This window comes from Dipodomys merriami, unplaced genomic scaffold (assembly GCF_024711535.1).
Source record: "Dipodomys merriami isolate MVZ:Mamm:240054 unplaced genomic scaffold, mDipMer1.0.p SCAF_9, whole genome shotgun sequence".
Lineage (NCBI taxonomy): Eukaryota > Metazoa > Chordata > Mammalia > Rodentia > Heteromyidae > Dipodomys > Dipodomys merriami.
In genome coordinates this window covers 25,065,878-25,090,793 of record NW_027206512.1, presented here as the reverse complement: position 1 = coordinate 25,090,793, position 24,916 = coordinate 25,065,878, and the positions used below count along the sequence as shown (strand labels likewise).

The window sequence follows — 24,916 nt, the reverse complement described above, 5'->3', positions numbered from 1 at the left end:
TATACAGCCTTCCTATCCTCTTCTTTTGAATGATGACCAGTGACTGACATTGACAGTATTTGGTGATGGACAATTCACATTTATGGAAAATTAAACTTGGCTAACAAATGGGAAAAGAGCAACCACAATAAATAATGGATGACATCAGAGAAATCTGTGTCTTAGTATATTGCAAATGTCTGCCCCTTTGAAGCCGCCTAATAATGTAGAACAAGAGACTTTGATCCTATAAGCCCAATAGATGACATTTCAAGGGTTTAATAATGATTTCCCTCATGGGAATCATGAGGGAATAAATAAATACATAGGAAGAGTAAGGTACACTAAACACTTTCTTAATTGTTTTATATATTATTTCCTTTTATCTTTGAAGCAATTTCTTACTGTCTTCATTTTACAGATAAAAATCTGAGGTACAAAAAATATTTAACTACTTCCTTAGCATTCCAAGTTACTCAGTTATAAATAAGGAAGTTATCTAGTTATGAAGTAATGGAGGTTTATGTGAAGTAGCAAAGACCAGATTCTAAAAACAGCTCTCTATTGCAGTCTATGCTCTTGATTCCTACCCTGTAGTGTGTGGGCTTCATATTACCTCCAAATCTCCAGAATTAGCCTCTTCTCAATTTACCATGCCTCATGCTATATTCCTTCAGCAGCAGGTCAGTTTGTTCGTAAATTTACCATCTTCTCTATGCATGGTCATATGCTTCTCATGATATGGGAAGAACACATTTTCAGCGTTAGAAGATTACCTCTTGATCGAATCACCTGTGCAGTCCCATTCTCCTTGCCAAATACATATCCAACTAGTGAAGACATGCTGACAAGTTGATAATAGTTAACTATATCGTTTGTGATTTTGAATTGCTGTGTTAAGCAATAAAGAGCACACTGTTTTAGAGATTTCTTCATTGTAAGATGTTATGTTTTCAGAATGAGTTAGTTTTCATTATTGTAACCATATACATAAAAAAGATTGAAAGTTACTTTTCAATAATGTGGGAATTTGCTACCATATAACAATTCTGATGTTCACAAATAATCAAAGAGACATTTGTACAAATAGTGTACTACAAATCTGTAATCAATTCATTTTACTTTCTGGATTTTCAAAATTATATGATGATCCCTACCAAAACATGTTTTCTCATGTCTTTTTAATATTAAGTGCTTGGAATCAATTATCCTAGCTTCTTTACTGTATATGGAGATATTTCTGAAATGTAGAGGAGAATTGATGGTAAATAGGACACTCTTTAATGATGTAACTCTCAGAACACAAGGTTAATAACAAAATAGCATAAATTGTGTGGACAAGGACAAATGAGGAAAGAATACTCCAAATTAGGGTGAAGTGAAATAAAACTTTTTTTTCCAGTGTCAATCTATACTGAGAGAGGATTTTGTTTGTTTGTTTGTTTTAAGTCATGCTTTAGCTTCTTGAAAAACAGCCCTTTAATGAGACATTTCCATAAATAAAATAAAGAAAAAATTATACTATTGCCAATTATGTTTTGTCATTTTGTTTCAATAATAAAAGGCCAATAGAATGAATTTTGTTTGAAAAATATTGAATAACAGAAGTAAGTGACTAAAGCATTTTTAAAGGAAATCAAGATGGTGACAGGGTTTTGGATGATTTCAAAAGATAGTAATTGTTTCTGAAGCAGAATTCTAGTCACAGAATTTAACTATTTCTGAATTCTCATTCCAACTGTTGAGTGTTAGGTGAGCTGGTTATTAATCAGGTTGTTGACATTTTAGTGATAAAATAGAATGAATAAGCAACAAGTATTCATTAAAATATAAGGAAAAGTTTGTTATATTTATTATTATTACTATTATTATTATTATTATTTGTCAGGCATGGGGCTTGAACTTTGGACCTGGGTGCTGTCCCAGAGCTCTTCAGCTCAAGGCAAGCACTCTACTCTTGAGCCATAGCACCATTTCCAGTTTTCTGGTGGTTAATTGGAAGTAAGAGTCTCACGGACTTTCCTGCCCAGGCTGGCTTTGAACTGTGATCCTCAGATCTCAGCCTCCTGAGTAGCTAGTATTACAGGCATGAGCCTGTAATCGGCACCTAGCTGTTTTATTTTATTTATTTTTTGCACTATATTCAGTACATCGAATAAAATTCAGTTAAAAACTTATTATGTTGTTCTTCTCCTATCCCTTCCCTCCTCCACTTCTTCCCTCTCTGAAGTTGTAAAGTTAATTTCCAACATAGTGTCTTGTGAGTATAATTGTTATAATGGGTCATCCTGTGTCCTTGTTTTAGTGCTTTGTTATTCCCTTTCCACTCTCCAAATTATATATATATATATATATATATATATATATATATATATATATATATATATATATATATATACAAGATGCAGGGTACCAAAATCAAATACAGTGACAATGTGGGGATGGGGGTGTAACAATGCTTGACAAAAAATATACTCATTACCTTACTATTGTAACTGTAACTCCTCTGTATAACATCTTTACAATAAAATAAAAAGTTAAAAAAAATTCTAAATAGAGGCACTAGGATCTGGGCACTGGTGGCTCACCATGGTCAGGCCTGTGAACCTCCTCTGTGGTTCAAATTCAGCACAGGAAAGAAAGTCCCTTAGACTCCTACCTCCAATTAATCACCAGAAAACAGAAAGTTGAGCTATGGCTCAAAGTGCTCAAGCACTGGTCTTGAGCAAAAGATCTCAGCGACAGTACCCAGGCTCAGAGTTCAAATCTCACAACAGACACCCCACAAAAAAAGGAGCACTAGGGAAACCTAAAATTACCTACTAATGTCTACTAATGAAGGTATTTAGGAGAATCAACCCTTTACACAGATTATAGTCTAGTCCAGAGATATTTATTTTTCCAACAATAGGCTAAGAAGCATGTATATATTCAAACACATTAACATTATTATGCAAAGATCATAAAGCCAAAGGAAACATGAGTGTCTTAGTTTGCTTCCTTATTGACAATAAAATTTAAAAAAGCTGAAATCACTTCACTGTACCTCCAGGGATTCAAGATTAACTCCTGCAAGTTGTTTCTAAGGAGCAGAAACACAAGTTTTGTACCTTGAAAAAAGTACAATGCATACCAAAACAAACCTATAGGAGCTATTAACTCCAGATCAAAGGCATATCACTTCCAGCAGGTTTGCAGTTGGAACTGAGTAAGTTCTCTTCTAGGTTGAAACAAGTTGCAGGTCTAAGAAGTTATCTCAGACATTCCAGGCTAATAGCTGAGATTTGACCATGAAGGTAAAATCCTGTAATCCACTACTATCTCAGTTATATTTCATGTGTCTAACTCCCTGAACAATTATGACCCAGCCCAGGGCACTCTAACCAGCTTCATTTTGAGAATGTGGCTTTGGGTGAAATTTGGCACCTGTCAATATGACCTGTGGCCGAAGGTCATATTGTGCTATACGTAGAAGCACACATACTTATATCCAAAGGTTAGAGCTGAGAAACAAATGTTACTATTACATGTCTATCAATCAGTCCAAGCAGATAGACAGAATGTGGGACAGTAAGTAGAAGGGAGGCTGGATAAGGAAGACAGTGTGTAGGTGATTGTACGTTTTTGCTTTGGAGACTTAGCAACAAGATAAGGTATAGGAAAACATTTACAAATTCTCTACAAGATCTAGGACTAGAACAGTGTTATTTAAATAGAGGGACTGAAGGAAGAGTGGCTATGACTCAGTGAACAACTTGAAAGTTAGCAGATAGCACTGGGGCATAGTGTTCTGGGTCAAACATCCAGCAAAAAGAAATTGGAGGAGAATTAAGACATACAGTGTCATTAGGCAGACAACATTTCCTGGACCATACTAATAGGGAGGAGAATTTAGCCTTAAGTCATACTACATGGAAGGTTGATTAAAGTAGGTATTCTTGGAAAAAAATAGGCTTCTAAGTTTCACACCCTGTAACAATTTATGGTATACACTGTGCTAAATCTATAGTATCAATAATGTCCAGCCTCAGAGATGTACCACTGCTCTCATTCAGTACTTGTACAGAAAAAAGTCAGGAGAAGCCTGGGAAAGGTAAGCATGTCTTGAGATTGAGGTAAATGGGAGACTTTGTCACAAAACAAATCTGTAGCCTAAACGCTCAAAATTTTGTAAGCACACTTTCTCTTTGATAAATTGATTTGAATGCTAATTCAAGTTATAATTGCCCCATTTCAAAAATAACAGGTATTTTCTTCTTTAAATAGCATTTCAAATCTCTGTGCAGAATTGAAGAGTAGTTTCAGACATCTCCTTCTTGTAAATGGCTTCAAACTTCTCATTTTCTTCCATTGTGAAATAATTCTTCCAGTCTCCAATAATCCCTAATAATAACAGACAAAAACACATTTGAACAAATATAATACAACTATTATAAGGGGAAAACTAGTATATACCAAGGAAGGCCAGAAAACTTAAGATCTGGCCTGTAAATGAACACTTCAAAAACATTTCTTTTAAAAATTAGTATTTCATCATTGGCAAATGTGGCTCACAGTGTCTTATCTTTTAAAGAGAGGTTCTGAGGAAAGCTAATTTTTAAACCTAAATTCATGGAGATTATAACACTTTTCTGAGATAGATTCTTTTACTATTTTTCCCATTTTGTCATTTTCTCTTTTTGTTTTTATTAGCATATATTACTAGTATGAGAGCTTTCATTGTGACACAGATGATTGATAGATTGATAGATTAATAGAGCTACACACACACACACACACACACACACACACACACACACACACACACACACACACACACAATGTACTCCAGGAAAATTCATTCTGAATCGCTAGGTTTCACTGCTGTAATTTTATACATGTATATAGATTACTTTGCCCATACTTACCCTTGTTCACTGTCTCTATTGGCCCTCTCTAACTCCACAACCCTACATGTTTCACTTTCTTGGTATCTTTTATTATAAACTATTCTATCAGATTTATCCCTGAAATCTCTAGATCAGTTGTAAAGGATATTTTATTCCCGGTGTTAGTTGAAGAAACTGTTCAAAGAAACACAGAATGGAGAGATAGGAACTATAATTCCTTAGAATTCATGAATATTTTGGTAGTTGTATTTGTGTAATCTGAATACGCCACACTGGCCCATCATTTGGACTTAGGTTGAAAAGAATAACATTAAAATCAAACATATAATATTCCCCAAACACCTTAAACATAAAAATTAGGCAATATAAAGTCACATTCATCTCTCATGCTTAGGTGAAGATCAGCACAAATGTATTTGTGGTAGGATTCCATTGCCATTAAAAACAGAGGAGAACACAGATTTAAACAATAAGGAATTGTAGGTAAGGCATTCAAAGCTCTTTCAAAGCTCTTTTATTTTTTAAAAATAAAAAGTTGTCCCAAGTGTGGACCTTTGGTTGTTGTTGTACTGTTTCAATTTGGGACAGTAATAAAATTTGGACATAATTTATCCTCCAAGAATGTATGAACTATTTTTTTCAAAATGCAATTTTAATGGTTATTTTTGATGGGGTAAAATATGATTCCACAACTGCAAGTACTAGATTTGTCTACAAGGCTGGTGAGAAATTACATAAGCATAAAGTCACATTCCTGAGACTATAACAACTCTCCCACAAAAAATTGAAATGATAATTAACAACATGGGAAGAAAAATGAAGGCTACAAAATGAAATCAATATTTTGATCCAAAAATCATTTTAAAGAATGATAAATCAACTATGTAAAAATAATTAAGACAAATATTAATGGTACTCAGAGTTTTTAATAGCTCAATATATTTTCACTTTTTATTATTTACCATAGCTAAGATATGGAACCAACCCAGATGCCCCTCAGTAGATGAATGGATCAAGAAAATGTGGTATAAATACACAATGGAATTCTATGCCTCCATCAGAAAGAATGATATTGCCCCATTTGTTAGGAAATGGAAAGACTTGGAAAAAATTGTATTAAGTGAAGTAAGGCAGACCCAAAGAAACAAAGGTCCCATGGTTTGTTTCCATTATTTGCAAAAATGAGTATATGTCTGAGACAAGCAGAAATGGTCAGACAAGTTGATGTTAGATGAAATGAACCCTAAGATAAGGACTCAAATTGTTTTACTTTCTTGTGATTGTTTCTAACATATTTATAAGATGATTTCTTTGTTGCTTTGTATGTCCCTCTCCCACGGTATAACCCCTGTTTTCACTGTATTTGATGTTGGTATAATTTGTGGGGGGAAGGGAAAAACAAATTGCATGAACTAGGAAAATAAAAAGGGAAATAAAAGTCAGCATTACCTTTGCGCATGAAAGGGGACTTGCTATGATCCATGACTGCAGTAGGCATATGTGTATAATTCACCATAGGGTTGTTCTTCATCACTTCAAATGAAGTGTGGAAGATGATCCGATCCATGATCTCATCACTCATGGTCTTCCCCAAAAAGCTGCTAACTTTCTGAATTTCTCCCTTTGGATTCTATCAAGAAAATGGTTAAACAAGTAGATTGCTAAAATAATATAGAAAATGTTATAATCTCTGTCACCTGTTTTCTTCAGGCTGACTTTCAGTACAGAAAGAAATGCCCATTTGTTTGGGTAAATTTTTTCATGACTTTTTATAACATTTAATCATAAGAGCTTTGAAATCAATAATGGTTGTTTAGAAAAAAATAGAATAAGATTATCTTATTTATCCTAATCACATGCAATAAGAAAACACCCTGGTATGTTTCAAATGATAGAATGAAAGCTCAGAAAGTATGAGAACCTGAGTTCAAACCCCACTACATAAAATAGAAAAAAAAAAAAAAAGAGTAGACTCTTGAACTAGGGATCTAACACAGTGATAGAATTTTTTCTTAGCATGCATGAGAATCTGCATTTGATTCTCAACATGAAAGGGAAAGGAAGGAAGTAAAATTCCCAGTGCAGGTACGAAAGTCTAAATTATTCATTAACCATTGAGAATAAAATGAGGGGGAAAAACCCTGAAATATTAGTTATTTTAAATTTCTAAAGTGGAAATGTAATGCTTATAAATTTTGAGAGTACAAATAAATCTGAACTGATCTCTCTAAAAAGATTTTGGAGAGTAAACACCTTAGCAGAAATAGGGTATTATGACATAGAATGTAACAAAATGTATTGTTTTTATTAATAAGTTTTTTTTATTGTGAAAATACCATACAGAGGGGTGACAAGTACATGTAATAAGTACATTTTTTGGGGGAAGGGTCTGGTCGTGGGGCCTGAAATCTGGGCCTGGGCGCTGTCCTCAGCTCTTCAACTCAAGGCGAGCGCTCTACCACTTGAGCCACCACTTCCGGCTTTTTTCTTTTTGCTTATGTGGTGCTGAGGAATCGAACCCAGGGCCTCAGGCATGCAAGGCAAGCGCTCTACCACTGAGCCACCTTCCCAGCCCCATAAGTACATTTCTTATCAAGCATTGTTGCCTTGTCCTTTGTTTCCTCTTACCATCCCTGCCCTCCCACCCCCCCCCGCCAAAGTTTGAATTGTTTAAATAGGGATACAGGTGGACCCATTGCAGCAGTGAAATGTACAAGATGCTATGTCGAAAAACGAACTTTACAAAATGTATTGTTGAGTGATATGTTAGAGAGTAAATTTCCAGGAGAAGAAATAATTCCGTTTTTTGGAAGTGTAGTATTTCAGTGTTCTCAAGAAAACAGACAAAATACAGGAGCAGTTGGAGTTAGAATTGTTTGCACTAGTGAGAGAAGGTATGAAGTGGAAAGGTGAGTTGGGGTTAAACTGAGAACATCCTTAGGTGTTTTGGTGAACATTTTAGGCTGTACCATTTGTGGCACAGCAAATCAACATGTAAAACATGTGTTACTGACTGAGTGCATGTGTATATGAACACTTATAGGTGTGCTGGCAAGGAGTTCCCTTTAAAGGAAGTTCTGGCAATATGTTACATATCAACTGTGAAAGGAAAACAAGATGGCCATTTCAGTGATGGGAGTAGTTAGAAATAGAAAGGTATAAGAGAAAATTTAGTAGTGACTCTAGGAAAATGCACAGATAGACTAGCAAAGCATATGAAAAATTATCTGGCCCCGGTCAGAGAGCAGAGAGGTTCTCATGAATATAGTGTAAATTATTAGACTTTTTCTGACTTTAATTCTCGATATGATCTATATATTTGTTCATCTTATATTTGAACTCTTCATATGACTGGGTAGCAGGAGAAAAATAATATTGCCTGCAAGTCCAAGATTTGCAGTATAAGGCAATACTTTTAAAAGTGCTTAGGCGAGACCATAAATTGATTTAATATGTTGATTTGAGTAAGTCTCGTTAGATGAATGAAATAAGAACAGAAATGCTTGCAAGAATGACATATAGAGACAGCATTATATCTGTCAGAATTTGAATGGCAGTCTAGCCCAAGCCTAAGCTAGGACTGAAAATATATTATATATATATTTTTTTCAAACTTATGGAAAAATCAGAAACTACATTTAAAAATCTATAATGCTAATAAATATTGTTCTGCTATCCAAGAAATAGATACTTGATAAATATACAATTTTATCTCTCATGAAAATTTACCATTTAACTCTGACTAACCAACCATTTATAGATGCTGCCATATTATTAAAATGGTTTCATAAAACCATGTAGGTTTTGTAGTTATATATGGAAATAACATGTCACAAATTTTATCAAGCCCTAGATAAAAAGACAATATTGTCAGATTTAGATGTCAGATTCATTTATAGGCCACAAATAAGGACAGAGCAGAAAAACTCAAGACATTATTTGTAGTAAGATACTTGTGATTATTTTTCAGAAATACATTTCATATGAGGCGTAATTTCTGTCCTATGCAAATCAGAATTGATCCCACTAAAATTTTGATTGTCACTATGTATTTACTTATTAAAACAATCAATTATTTGTGCAACAACTCACCATTGAGCTGTTTATATTTTTTGGATGTTTTTTTTTGTTTTTTCTTTTTTATTGAAAAAGTGATGAGCAGGGGAGTTATAGTTAAATAGGTAAGGCGATGAGTACATTTGTTTTTAATCATTGTTACCCCATATCCCACTTACTCCACCCTTTTCCCCCCTCCACCCCAAACTGTGATGTTCATATCCAACATAAGGTTATATGAGTATCAATGCTATTTTGGTTATCTGTTGTCCTGCTGTTTCTGTGATTTCCTTTCCTTTCCACATTGTTTATATGTTTTAAGCAATGTTTTAGGTACTACACATGTTATAAAGTTGAAACATCTATATCTATATCTATCTATCTATCTATTCAACTATGGCTCTAAAATTCTCAAAGGTATTCTAATTTGTTTGTTCATAGTTTTGCAATTAAAGAAACTGATTTTGTGTGTGTGTGTGTGTGTGTGTGTGTGTGTGTGTGTGTGTGTGAGATCAATTTAAGTAGACTAGCCTCCAGAATAGTAGCATAGAACTTTTGCAGTGTTATTGAGCTGTTATTTCTTCATACAAGACTTGGTGGACAATTACAAGTTTCTGATCTGAAAGAGATATAGGGAGGAAGTGAAGGAGGAACATATCTGAAAGGTGTAATAGGCAAAACATGTGAATTCCTCACAAGTCCAGAATATAAGATATAAAACAATAAAGACAATTTGCATTCAGTCTCCAAACACTGAAGGAAAAGTAAAATCATTACCCAAGAAAAAGCATTTTTAAAAGGGTTTATATGTCTGATTAAGAAACAAGTTACATTTGGCTTTGAGCATGTTGAATTTTGTATAAGATGGTGTTTAAAGCCAAATGATGGTACACACCTGCAAGTCATCAGCACACAAACATTTGTAGAAACAATATGCATGAGAGTGACAGTCCAAATATAGCAAAAAACTTCAAACAGGACAATGATGTATGGAAATGTATTCATGCATGGAAAGATATCAAGGAGGTAAGCAGGAAAGTGAAATCCTGGCAGATTCAGGAGAGAATTTCAAAAAGATAGGATGGTCAAAGACCCAAGAGTGATTAAGAGAGAAGAAGAAATTATGTAAGCCACTGATTTTACAATAAAAAAATCATAAGTATATCAAGATGTAGGGAAGCAGGTATGGAGGATAGGAAATTTGCAATATCATTTTAGACTCCAAAATTAAAGTTGAGATTTTAACATTAATCTTCTTATCTGAGGGTATCATCCAGAACAAATATCTACTATCCTACCTTTTTCATGTCTTCATAAAATAAGAAAAGTATTGGATGTTCTTCCTTTTTCTTCCACCAGGTCTTAACATGATTAAACCATGAACCGTAGGCCACTAAGAACAGAAAAACCATTGCCATGTTTCTTTCTTTCTCTTTCTTTCTTTCTTTCTTTCTTTCTTTCTTTCTTTCTTTCTTTCTTTCTTTCTTTCTTTCTTTCTTTCTTTCTTTCTTTCTTTTTCTCTCTCTCTTCTCCCTGTCTCTATCTTTGATATTTATTTTCTCTATCCACCCCCTCCACAACTCTCTTTGGTGCTGGTCTTAGGGCATAAACTCAGAGCCTGGGAAAGTCTAGCTCCACCGCTTTGAGCCACAACTCCACTTTCCACTTTTTGGTTGTTTAGTGGAGATAAAGGTCTCACAGACTTTCCTCCCTGGGCTGGCTTTGAATCATGACCCTCAGATCTCAGCCTCTTGAGTAGCTAGGATTATAGGCATGAGCCACCAGCACCCAGCTTGTTTTATTTTTTAACAATAAATTGTAAATTACTTTGTGGAACTTGGTAGTCACGATAATGGAGAATGGAATATCAATTTTAAAGGTTAAATTCATTTTTCCAAGGATATATAAACATTTTTAGATACATAAAAATGAAATAAGAAGCAATTCAGATGAAAATCAATTGGTCATCAGTAAGTTTCATAAATGCAATATATTTAAGAAATATTCTTAATAATTTGAGCAAGTTAAACACCATGCATAGTGACCAAAGAATTTCTAACAACTAGAAGAGATTCCACAGTATCTTTTATGTCAATGACTAATATATTTATTAACTGATGTGATAAAAAAAATACTGATTGTGGTTGATTTGATTTTCTACATGTAACCTTAATATACTTACACCGACTTACACTGTACTGGCTTAAAAATAAGTTTTAGGCATCTATGTAAACAGATCAAGAAAATCTGGGTAAACTGTCTTTAAAGTGGATGATGAGAGAGAATGATGAATGAAGTAAGTTTGATGGAGTTACTTTGCATGTGTATATAGTAATAATAGAGAGACTCTAAATATCTAAAATAAAACATTTTGAAAGCAGAACTCATATTAATAATGCTTATTCATGTTGTTTCAAATTTAAAATACTATCCTTTTTAACCTACCAGTCCACCTACCATTTCCAGTCATGAATTTCTGCAGATATTCTCCCCAGGTGCCAGGATCAGGCTGCAAACTATTCATCAGGTCAAAGTGGTAATACGAGACTACAACATCCTTTGCATTCCGGGCCATATAAATTATCTGCAACAGGAAGAAGGAAATCAGATGGTTGGTATATTATCTATAAATTTTTAAGTAAAACAGCGAAATTCTTTTTGCCTAGAGTTCCTTTTTCTTATTAGAAAATATTGTTCATTTGGTTTATTTCTCCAAATAAGCAATGCACCACAAATTAGCCGATCTCCAACAATTGCATTGAAAATGGCAAGGTACCAATTGTGTGACATCCAAATGAAAAATTTATTGAGGCACATTTGATCTGTGAGTTGAAAACAAACTTTCTAGTGTAATGAGACTCATTTCACTTTTGTCCTCAAAACACATGAGCACCAAAATTGCCCAAGAACACTTAATATTTAGTAAAACAAGAATGTAAAAATTAAGGAGGGATGGGGAAATGTTTTCAAAAGGAATGTCTTTGGAGATTGGCTTACTGCAAATAAAACTTCCTAACCACAAGCCAGGTGATATAGCTAACAGGAACTCAAGAAAGACCCGAGCTCTATACTATAGTTGCTTATTTTTTCTAAGCATGGCTCAGTCCACTTCACTGGGCTCCGCCCACCATGGTGGGGGTGGGAGTGAGAATGTTCAGTGACAGCTGTTGCCTAAAATTCCTTAAAGCTTCTCTGTCAGCAATTTTCACCAGAGCAATGCAGATAGGAGATTTGGACCATTTAGATAGGGTTGGGCTAAACAGATAAAAATTAACTCATTAGATGGGATTTTTTGAAAATCCTACCATCAAAACCAAAACATTCAGGATGCAATTGGAAATTGTCATACCAAAAACTAGGAAAAAGGTAATATGAATATGAAAGGCAATTGATGGCAAATTGAGAGGAAATAAACTGTTGAATTATCTGAAAACAATTCTAGAGCAACTGTCAGAATCTGGAACATTAAAAAATTCTCTTGAAACAAACATAGAAATAGGTAGAAAACAACTTATAGGGAAACTATAGATCTAAAATGTATTGTAATTGACATAAAAAATGTTACTGCATGGAAAATGGGAGAGGAAAAAAAATCAGCCAAACTTAAGGTACATCAACTGAATTACTCAATATATGTACAACAATGAGTGAGTGAGCAGACAGAACCAGAACCCTAAATGAACAAAGCTCTTGAGATCTGTGAAGTAATAATTAAAGACTATCATTTATAAACTTGGAGCTCCAGAGAGAGACAACAAGGAATAAAACTGCAAACATTATTTGGAGAATTAAAGGCTAAAAAATTCTCATCAAAATCAAGGAAAATTAAATGAATCGAAGAAGCTGAGCTCACACTAAAAAGAAGAAACAAACACAGTTACACCTAGACACATTATAAATAAAATTCTTTTTTTTGGGGGGGAGGTCCGGTCGTAGGGCCTGAACTCTGGGACTGGGCGCTGTCCCTCAGTTCTTCAGCTCAAGGCTAGCGCTCTACCACTTGAGCCACAGCACCACTTCCGGCTTTTCTTTTCTTTATTTTATTTTTGTAAACCTCCAATGATTTCCTGCCCAGGCTGGCTTTGTACTGGTCCTCATATCTCAGACTTCTGAGTAGCTAGAATTCCAGATGTGAGCCTAATTCCCCTCTTCAGCTTTACATTTAACTGCACATGAAAATATGAATCTGTACAAAGTAGGTGGTATTGTACTAATATGAGACCTTGGCACAAAAGCTGTTAGGGGCAAAAACAAATTACAGAATGACAAAAGAACTATTCCTTTAGGAAGATGTATCAATCCTATATTATAAACAAGACAACAGACCTTTAAAATACATTCAACATCAGATGGCAGGGCTAGAAATAGCAAAAGATATATCAATAGAATAGTTTGCAGCATTTACAACTCATCCTAAGTAATTGATAGAATCACTAGAGATATAAGAAGTAAAGATATAGGACTGAATGATATCATTGAACAGTAAGATCTTACCAAAACTTACAGGATACTCCAACTAAATAAGGAAAACACATTTTATCAAGTGACCCCAGCAACAAAGATAGACTCAAATATTCTGTAAGAAATTTAAAAGGTTCAGAATCACAGAATATGGCTTTGACCACAATGGAATAAAAGAAATATCAGTAACAGAAAGGCAATATGAAAATCTTTCAACAATTAAAAAATAAAACAACCAACTACAAAATAATCCTACAGTAAAAGAGTAAAATTCAAAAGGAAAACTATGTACTCAAGTAAATTAAAAGTACAACTGATCAAAACTTGTGAGATAAAAGCAGATAAGAAGGAAATATCACATCACTAAACACTTAATAAGACAAAAGAAATAAAATCAGTATTGTAAGTTCTTACTGAAATTAATTATTAAAAGAAGAGTAAAATAATCTCTACCCCCATACAAGCAGGTGAGAAATAATAAAGCTAATAAGACAATTCTGAAAAAGTATAAATAAAAAATAGAAACAAAACTGTGGTCCTTTACAAAAAATATAAAATTGATAGCCTTCTTACAAGATGAACAGATTCAAAAGAAAGACTACAATTAATAATGAGAACAAAACAAGAAATACAGACAAATCCTATATCTGTTGCAATTATACTAAGGACATAAGATGAGCAAATTTTATGTATTACCTTCACAGCATTAAAAAATTCTTCATATATCAAAAACTAGAAAATATCATTTAAGAAGGCATCCAAGTAGCAGTATAACTATTAGAGAAATTTGATTTGAAATATATTCTTTCCATCATTAAGGGAGCTAAAAAATAGAATGAAAGAAAGACAGCCTCTTCAGTAAATGGTGCTGGCAAAATTGGTTAACAACTTATAGAAAACTAAAGCTAGATCCTTATATATCACCCTGCACCAAAATCAACTCCAAATGGATCAAAGACCTTGGAGTCAAAACAGACACTCTGAAAACATTAAAGGATGGAATAGGAGAAACCCTAGGTCTCCTTGGCACAGGCCGAAATTTTCTTAATAGAGACCTGGAAACACAAGAAATCAAAGAAAGGTTGGACAAATGGGATTGCATGAAGTTGCAGAGCTTCTGCATGGCAAAGGACATTGTTAGAAAGATCAATAGAAAGCCCACAGATTGGGAGAAGATCTTCACTAGCCATACAACCGACAAGGGTCTCATATCTAAAATATACTTGGAACTCAAAAAATTAAATCCCCCAACAACAAATCCTCAAAGAAACAACTGTCCAATAAATAACTGGGCTAAAGACCTAAAAAGAAACTTCTCTAAAGAGGAAAGAAGGATGGCCAATAGACACATGAACAAATGCTCAACCTCCCTATCCATAAAAGAAATCCAAATCAAAACAACATTAAGGTACCACCTCACCCCAGTTAGAATGGCAAAAATCAAGAACTCTAATAAAAACAGATGCTGGAGGGAATGTGGACAGAAGGGAACCTTAATGCATTGTTAGTGGGAGTGTCAACTTGTTCAACCACTTTGGAAAGTAGTATGGAGGTTCCTCAAAAGACTCTACATAGAACTCCCCTATGACCCAGCAATCCCACTTTTGGGCATTTACCCAAATGTTTACAAACAAGACCACACTAAAGCTACCAGCACAACTATGTTTATTGCAGCATTATTCACTATAGCTAAGATCTGGAACCAACCCACATGCCCCTCAGTAGTTGAATGGATCAAGAAAATGTGGTATATATACACAATGGAATTCTATGCCTCCATCAGAAAGAATGGCATTGCCCCATTTGTTAGGAAATGGAAAGGCTTGGAAAAAATTATATTAAGTGAAGTAAGCCAAGCCCAAAGAAACATAGGTCCTATGGTTTCCCTTATTTGCAATATCTAGGATATGGCTGAGTCAAGCAGAAAAGGTCAGATAAGGTGATGTTAGGGAAATGAACCCTAAGATATGTATTCAAATGTTTTTTTTCTTTCATGTGATTGTTTCTAACGCATTTATAAGATTATTTCTTTGTTGCTTTGTATGTCCCTCCCCCACAGTATAACCCCTGCTTTCACTGTATTTGATGTCGGTATAATTTATGGAGGGGAAGGGGAAAAACAAGTCGTTTAAATAGGGATACAGGTGGACCCATTGCAACAATGAGAAGTACAAATCGTTATGTTGAAAACGAACTTTACAACTTTGTGGTGGGGGGGAGCGGGTAGGATTGGGGGGGACGGGGGGGCGGGGAGGAGGAGGATGGGAAGGGGAAACAAAGGAGGAGGCTACAATGCTTGATAAAAATGTACTCATTATCTTGCCCATGTAATTGTAACCCCTCTGTACAGTATTTTCACAATAAAAAATAAAAATTAAAAAAAAAGTTTTAAAAAATGCTCAACCTTTCTAGCAATAAAAGAAATGCAAATCAAAACAACATTGAGATACCACATCACCCCAGTTACAATGGCTACAATCAAGAACTCTAATAACAACAGATGCTGGAGGGGATGCAGACAGAAGGGAACCTTACTGCATTGGTGGTGGGAGTGTAAACTTGTTCAACCACTTTGGAAAGTAGTATGGAAGTTCCTCAAAAGACTCCACATAGAGCTCCCCTATGACCCAGCAATCCAACTTATGGGCATTTATCCAAGTGTTCACAAACAAGATCACACTAAAGCTACCAGCAGGGCTATGTTTATTGCAGCTTTATTTACCATAGCTACGATATGGAACCAACCCAGATGCCCCTCAGTAGTTGAATGGATCAAGAAAATGTGGTATATATACACAATGGAATTCTATGCCTCCATCAGAAACAATGGCATTGCCACATTTGATAGGAAATGGAAAGACTTGGAAAAAATTATATTAAGTGAAGTAAGCCAGACCCAAAGAAACATACGTCCCATTGTTTCCTTTATTTGCAATAACTAGTATAAGTCTGAGTCAAGCAGAAAAGGTCAGATAAGTTGATGTAAGGGAAATGAACTCTAAGGTAAGTATTCAAATGTTAATTTCTTTCATGAGATTGTTTCTAACACACTTAATAGGATTTTTTTTTTTTGCTTTATATGTCCTTCCTTCACGGTATAACCCCTGCTTTCACTGTATTTGATGTCGGTATAATATGTGGAGGGGAAGGGAAAAAACAAATCGTTTACATAGGGTTACGGGTGGACCCATTGCAACAATGAGACATACAAGCCGTTATGTGGAAGACGAACTTTACAAATTTGGTGGAGGAGGAGGAGGATTCGGTAGGGGACAGGGGAAGGATGGGAACAGATGGGAAGGGGAAACAGAGGAGGAAGCTACAATGCTTAATAAGAAATGGACTCATTATCTTGCCCATGTAATTGTAACCTCTCTGGTACAATATATCATCAATAAAAAAAAGCATTGGGATAAAAAAAAGAAATATATTCTTTCCAAACAAATATGCAAGCATAAATGTTTCATTGAAACATTTTACCAAGAGCTCAGATAAAAATTAGCATCTTTATATTTATGTTTTTTTGCAGAAGACCATGTTATCTAGGGAAAACAGAGGGATAAAAGTAGCAATTTGCATTGATATGAGACATCTGTGGCTACTTGTTTAGAAAACTCAAGTACCCCCAAAATTATATTGAAACTTTGTTTTAATTGGTGCTCTTTGTGTACCTAAGTTCTCAAAGTAACAAGTAAATAGAACATTTGGATCATTTTGATGTTTGTTTTTTTTTCCAATGTGCATGAGTAAAAAACCAGCGTCACACTGCAAATCTTGCTTGCATTTCAGAATGTACCTTGCACTTGTTCTCCCAGAATGATTTAGGAAGAAGGTCAACTGGCAAGTGTGTCTTCACAATGCGAGGTGAAGGCATCTGTTCCAAATTTTCTACACCTGGAAAATTATAGTTTAGCATATGGAAATTAGTGTCCAAGGAACCTGTATTCCTTTATCTTTCCAATCAAGTTTTCAATGCATTTCTGGGATATACATACATACATATATATATATATATATATATATATATATATACATATTACAGCTAAATTTGAAGCAGAGGTGTGTTTCAGGACTCCAAGAAACAATATTATGCAACAGATAGACATCCCTGCGTTAAATGTTTGTTAGCACGTACTCATTATTAGACAATTGAAAATACCTCTCAAAGTGAGGAATGTAATTCACATTTCTTCTCTCCAAATGAGGGACAATAGAACTCATTTTAATATCTGAGAATATTACCTTTCTCCATCAGGTCTCTCATCCAGACGTCTTGAAGTTCTACACATCATACTATTTTCCAAAAATTCTAAATGTTTAACAATATTTATTTGTGTGTATTTGTTGTGTGTATTTATTTACTGCCCATTCCCATACTTCCTTCCCACCCTCAGCCCCCAATATACTTAGAATATAATTAGATTCCATTAAAACAGAGATATAACTTGTTTGTTCATAAAGAATGTCTATTTGATAAGAAGGGATAATCTATTGTTAGCTTCAAGACCTACTTATAACAAAAGTGGTGTTAACGGAAACAAAAATGCAAGATGCCCAGATAATGGGCATTATGGAGTATTTTTAGTAAATAAACTGGTTAACAGAATTCCTTATTTGGAAATATTAAATATAGGCCTCTAAAATTCTGCCAGAAATTTTATTATGACTTTCAACCAGAGCATGCAGAGCAATTACTTTATTTTTCATAAAACGGATGGGTCCATAGTCCATTTATTTTATCAAAATAAAGCCATGGGAATAAATCTTGGTTCTTTTATTTTTTCCATGTTTCTCATGAGCCACTACATGAGAAACTACATATTTTCTGCATCAAAGTTTTTATGGTTTACATTCCTCAAATATGCTTTCCACAACTCCATATATGACTTTGGGTTTTAATTCAGAGTAAATATTTATCCAATCTAAAATGTGCTTCTCTCTCATAAATTCTTTTGCTCTGTAAGGCTATCAGTGTTGACATACTATTAATTTACTTTTTAAATGCCAAATAGCACTATATATTTCCTGGATATAGAATATATAATTTTCTGATCATTTTATGTCTAGGCCACAGTAGAGTAGAATAGTCTTTTGGAAATACTGAAAATACTGGTGAAATAAAAAATAACTTATTAATACTAAATAGCACTTTAAGAAGAACTAGCATTTCTTTTTTAAAATTCTATTTTATTAATCTTGAAGTAGTTGTACAAAGTAGTTACCATGCAACAAATCAGTTTATAATGCATCTTGATCCAAGTCATACCTTTCATAATTTTTCTCCATTCCTACCAACCCAACCCCTCTCCTCAATTTGCATAGGATATGCATTGAATATTATGACTGTATTCTCCGTCCATTCTCTCTCTTCATTCATCAATCCCTCTTCCCTTGACCTCACCCCATACATCTTTCAAGTGCCAGTTTTCTGGTATTCATTTTACTGGACTGTGAGTTAGTTAAATACTTCAGTGAAGATCCTCTTACTCTGATCTGTCAAATTCTTCAAATAAGTTAATAAAATGTAAGGAAATTTGTTATTGAGTTTTTTTCATTGTTTTCTATACTAAAACTTTCCTTATTTGCTATCATATCTGCATATGCAACAGACTAAACAAAAGTTTTTTTATATTCCTTGGTTATTTTATTACTTGCAAACTTTAATTTTATGTTTCTGAATCCACTACAATTATGTTAAATGATAGTCAAATGAAAAAGTGGATATATTATGAAAATATTATTACAGAAATATCAGTACCAGACTATTTAATGTTACCTGTCACACTTAATCCAGGAGCACTCATTTCCAACATTGCCACTCTATCAGTAATAACATCTCGCTTGCACTTTTCAATATCTCCATCATTTAGAATCATATCCACAATTTCACTAAGCCAAGTGGTACCTGTGGTAAAAGGCAAAATTTCTATAGTCAGCTTTTAATCCTGGGAGGAAGGGACAAAGTATATGTTGGAAATCTTTCATCTAATCATCTTCTCTAGGAACTTAATTGACAGTTTCCATTCTATATGCCAAATATTCACTTTAATATACTATGACTAGATAGCTGCATTGAGGGATAGAAATGTTAACTTAGGAAGATAAGGCCACATCTGTATTATGCAGGCTGTAGAACTCACCTGATTTAGGGAAAGTGGCGATCACAATATCATCTGGCCTGCTCTGGAACTGTTCAATCCTTTCCCAGTTGCTTGTAAAAGCATAGACCATGGGACAGCCATGGATCATCTTCACGTTTTTCCTCAGGACATCTTTTGGAGAACTCATTTTATATCAGATTGTATGAATGCTTGAATGTAAAAGTAGACTGTCACTGTCAAACAGTAGAAAAATGAAAAGGAACGTGAAGACAATAAAAATCAGAATCTCAGTAACAAATGTTATCTTTATGGCACTGTAATATAACCTAAAGTAGAATTTACCCTTAGAACCTGAACACACAGAGACCTAGATACAAAGGGCGTATTTGTGGGCATAGCACTGCAGATAACAAGTGGGACAAATGGCTCAGCAACAAGCAGAACAAAGGTCTTCAGTAGTAGATTTAATAAAAAAAACCCACTTTGAATTAAATTCATGGGGCTGGGAAGGTGGCTCAGTGGTAGAGCACTTGCCTTGTATGCATGAGGCCCTGGGTTCGATTCCTCAGCACCACATAAGCAAAAAGAAAAAAGCCGGAAGTGGCGCTGTGGCTCAAGTGGTAGAGCGCTAGCCTTGAGCTGAAGAGCTGAGGGACAGCGCCCAGGCCCAGAGTTCAGGCCCCACGACTGGACCAAAAAAAATAAAATAAAATAAAATAAAAATAAAACAAATCCTAGATTCCTAGGAAAATGAATCTATTGCTGATCATTAGAATTTAGTTATACCTCATTTTTCCTGAGACCATCTTGTATAATTCTTACATTTGATCTCTATATAATAGATCTACTTTATCTGGTCCTAAGATTTTGTTGTTGTTGTTGTTGTTGTTTCGGTCGTGGGGCTTGAACTCTGGGCCTGGGCACTGTCGCTGTGCTCTTCAGCTCAAGGTGAGCGCTCTACCACTTGACACAGCGCCACTTCCGGTTTTCTAGTGGTTTATTGGAGATAAGAGTCTCACGGACTTTCCTGCTCTGGGCTGGCTTTGAACCGTGATCCTCAGATCTCAGCGTCCTGAGTGGCTAGGATTACAGGCGTGAGCCACCGGTGCCCGGTAAGTTTTGTTCTTTAATACTGGTTTTGAGCAAACAAATTGTGATGGTTTGTGGTGTGGTTATTTGCATGTGTGTGTGTGTGTACACATGTACAAATTTACTCTGGAGCTGTACTGAGACTTGTGGAAATGTGGCTTCCATTATATTTGTATAAATTTGGTTATGATCCCTCAGCTTTACTTTAATATATATATATATATATATATATATATATATGTAAGTTACATGTGTTTCCTGCATTGATTGACTAGCAGCTGCTTCAAATTACAGTGTGTACTATGTGTAAACTGATCTCATCTAAGAACTTGTTAGAAATGCAAATTCCCATCTACAATAAGAATCTATCTTTTAACAAGAACTTAAAGTTAACAACACACAATTAAAAATTTGAGGATGACTTTAAACCCCCTTTATTTCATTCTCTAGCAATACAGAGTATACATTTAACAAAATAAATTTAACAATCTCTAGAAAACAAGTCACATTATCTGTAGTTCATCTGTATTATCTCTAATCCTAACCCACTCTGAAGATGTATCTTCATTTTACCTTGTAGATAAGCTTGGGAAGCAAGACTTTAGCGTGTCTACTCCAAGAATCACAGAAAGGACTGGGTACCCAGGAATGAACTTTTCACTCTGCTCACTTGATTTATCTTTTATTTGAAAAAGATTTCCTTTTATTTGTAAAAACAGGTGAAACTGTTCCAGATTACACAAAGAATCTTGAACTCAGAGACTGGAGAGTCACTGATACATTTACCATATATATATATATATATATATATATATATATATATATATATATATATATATATATTTAATTTATGTATATATATCATTGTAATTATAAAGTGGATGTACAGAGGGGTTACAACTACATAAGTCAGGTATTAAGAACATTTCTATTTGAACAATGTCACCCTTCCCTCGCTCTCTCCCAGGTTTTCCCTCCCATCCCCACCCATGAATTGTATAGTCATTTTCAACGTAATGTCTAGTGAGTATCACTGCTGCATTTGTTCACCCTATGCCCTCCTCTTACCCTTTCAAAGACAGATAAAATAACAGCAAGGCAAAGGTAAATGGAAAATTATTACTTTTTATGATTGCGTGCACATAGTTATTGTCTGTTCACTTTATATACTGTACATTTACTCTGGGCCCTGCCCTGATTAACAAAAAAAATCTGTAGCTTATCTCACTCAAATAAGGGTGTTCACCATTTTGTAAAAGAATTATTTTTTCACAAGGCAACTCCTTGCTGACAAAATACTTGGAGTTCCTCATGCTGGAAAAATGTTACCAAAGATGGAATAGCAACAAGTGGAAAGCTAAGAAGCCATTCTGTATACATGTAAGTCATTCCTGGAAAGTGGGTGTGACCATTTTAGGAACCTACAGAGAAGCAGGTATGAATGAGCATTGCTTCCTTGTGACCAATGGCTGATTTAGGAAGAGCTCAGAATTTCAGAGGAGGGGTCTAGAGGGGAAGGGCTGAAACATGCAAGATGATTAATATCATCATATCAGATTTTTTATAAGATGCTATGTACTTTAGAATATACAAGTTACATCAGACCCCACATAAAAAAGATGATAGGAATTTTTTTCTAGTGTGGCTGTCCATTGCAGTTTCTATTGATTTTTTTAACCATACAACAATGTAATACATCTGTTTTATTTTCTTTTTTCAAATAGTTGTGCTTTAGATACAGTTACCAGGTGATATATTGCCCTCATATGCTCAGTAGTCTTGTATTAAAAGCATCTAGAGTATAAAAAATTTACTGTCTACATGACATATAAGGTCTTCCTGTAGAAGTTGAGCCACAGGCTAAAAATTAAGATGTCAAGTTGGTTTCATGGAAGATTAATGAAATAAATTAAAAACAATGTGTTCCTATTAGGAGAAATTAAGTTATGTGACATCAAAAATGGAATGATTCTTTTATTCAAACTTTTATTTATTCCTCTGGCTTAGTCCTAAAAGCTTTCAACTCTGTTTGTCCCATATCTAATACCTGTTCCTAAAATATCTTATCCTGCATTCTAAAATATGCTTAAAAGTCATTAATGCTGTGTGTGTGTGTGTGTGTGTGTGTGTGTGTGTGTGTGTGTGTTCCTGTGGGGGAGTGGATAAGAGAGAAGAAAAGGGAAATGAAGACTTGAAGAGGCCCCTTTTTCCTTATGTGGCTTAAAGTTGCATGATAATCCCTCCCTCCCCGACCGGCCCCCAAGCCTGGTATGTCTCAAAAGCATTCCATTGAGCCCAGAGAAATACAAGTAAACATTCAAAGACTGAAATGTTCTGCAGAGCATAAACACGACACTAAGTTTTCTGTGGGAATTATGTAAAAGATTCTCAGGTTATGAAACTATCCCAAGCAGAAATTGTTCTCAGGGCACCATATTCTGCAAATATAGGACATGAACATCAAGTAAAGAAAATGTGAAGATTTACCTCACAATGAAATCTCCTTGAATTTTCACTTTCAGTCAGTGGAGCTGCTTCTGAGAAGAAAGCTGGGAGCCACTGGTGGCACAAGAAGGTCAAAGTACTTTTTTCTTGTCTCCAGGAAAAAAAATTAAAAAAACAAGTTCAAGGAGAGATCTGAACACAGCATTCTGTGAAGGTGCAGGCAACTATAAACAGTTTGATACATACACAGAGGAGGAAGACCTGCTGTTTCAACATCTGGCAGAATCAGGAAGTACTGAGGAGGAAATGGATCAGGGTGGTGACCAGCCCAGGCAGAAATTGTCTAGATTTGATGGTCTCATAGGCATATAAGGGTGGAGACAGAGGCAGAGGGGGGTGTAAAAAAAATAAAATAAAAATAAAACCAGCTTGACGCTTGATGCTTCATTTCGTCTATATGGAGGGTCTCCTAATAATTTTAAGTAGAAGGAACAGGATTGCATTGTGTACATCTGTTCTCATCCTCAAAGAAACATGAGTTTTCAGTATCACAAAAAGATCAAACACACCAAACATGTAGGAAAGGTGAAATATCTTCCTGGGAAGCAGGACTAGAGGGCAGAGCGGAGGGCCTCAGATGTACTTGCTTTCTGTCACTCTTATCATTTCCACTGCTTCAGCTCTTAGTGTCTTTTATTTCATTTTTCTGTGTTTGGTTGGCTGAGTCATATGTACATGGAAAAGGGCATGCAAGTCACTCTGTAGTGAGGTGAAGAGGGAACTGTTGTTTTTTTTTTTTGTGTGTGAAAAACTTGTACAGAGGGGTTACAATTACATGGGCAAGATAATGAGTACATTTCTTTTTTTTTTTTATTGTGAAAATACTGTACAGAGGGGTTACAATTACATGGGTAAGATAGTGAGTACATTTTTTATCAAGCATTGTAGACTCCTCCTTTGTTTACCCTTCCCATCTTCCCTCACCCCCCCACTCAATCCTCCCCCCCCCACCAACTTGTAAAGTTCGTTTTTATGACAACTTGTATTTCTCATTGTTGCAACAGGTCCACCTGTATCCTTATTTAAACGAACTGTTTTTCCCCTTTCCCTCCACAAATTATACCGACATCAAATACAGTGAAAGCAGGGGTTATACTGTGGGGGAGGGACATACAAAGCAACAAAGAAATAATCTTATAATTGCATTAGAAACAAATGCATGAAAGAAAAAAAACATTTAAAATACATATCTTAGGGTTCATTTTCCTAACATCACCTTATCTGACCTTTTCTGCTTGACTCATATATATACTAGATATTACAAATAAGAGAAATCATGGGACCTATGTTTCTTTGGGCTTGACTTACTTCACTAAATATAAGTAGTATGGAGGTTCCTCAAAAGACTCCACATAGAGCTCCCCTATGACCCAGCAGTTCCACTTTTGGGCATTTACCCAAATGTTTACAAACAAGACCACACTAAAACTACCAGCACAATTATGTTTATTGCAGCATTATTTACCATAGCTAAGATCTGGAACCAACCCAGATGTCCCTCAGTAGATGAATGGATCAAGAAAATGTGGTATATATACACAATGGAATTCTATGCCTCCATCAGAAAGAATGACATTGCCCCATTTGTTAGGAAATGGAAATGGAAAGACATGTGTACATTTCTTATCAAGCATTGTAGCCTCCTCCTTTGTTTCCCTTTCCCATCCCTTCCAAGCCTCTCCCCCACCCACCCAATGAGGGAACAGTTTTTTAACCTGTCCTCCTTCTTTACTCTCTGATCCTTATTGCCCAGAAGCTGAAAGCCTTTCATTTAAGAGTACTAATCTGTGGTTTCATTATAATGCCAGCCGCTAAGCCTTTGTCCTTTGTAAATAT

At 35.0% G+C, this 24,916-nt stretch overlaps 1 protein-coding gene and 1 long non-coding RNA gene across 3 annotated transcripts; one reads left to right on the top strand and one right to left on the bottom strand.

Annotated features, from left to right (window-relative positions):
• Nucleotides 1-2,856: 2,856 nt before the first annotated feature.
• Nucleotides 2,857-23,152, bottom strand: Sult1b1 (sulfotransferase family 1B member 1). The gene is made up of 8 exons (XM_070012290.1): nucleotides 23,063-23,152; nucleotides 19,526-19,719; nucleotides 19,162-19,290; nucleotides 17,182-17,279; nucleotides 11,382-11,508; nucleotides 10,223-10,317; nucleotides 6,318-6,498; nucleotides 2,857-4,362 (listed from the first exon to the last, which is right to left on the bottom strand). Exons 2-8 carry the CDS (start codon nucleotides 19,671-19,673, stop codon nucleotides 4,250-4,252), a joined length of 891 nt encoding a protein of 296 aa, XP_069868391.1. The 5' UTR covers nucleotides 19,674-19,719; nucleotides 23,063-23,152; the 3' UTR covers nucleotides 2,857-4,249.
• Nucleotides 20,535-23,448, top strand: LOC138820576 (uncharacterized). Of its 2 annotated transcripts, XR_011369922.1 has the most exons (4): nucleotides 20,583-20,598; nucleotides 21,543-21,598; nucleotides 21,852-21,955; nucleotides 23,098-23,448. It is a non-coding gene; the product is annotated as an uncharacterized lncRNA (long non-coding RNA). The 2 variants fall into 2 exon arrangements; XR_011369923.1 differs by lacking the exon at nucleotides 21,543-21,598 and having other exon boundaries at nucleotides 20,535-20,598.
• The last annotated feature ends 1,468 nt before the right edge of the window (nucleotides 23,449-24,916 follow it).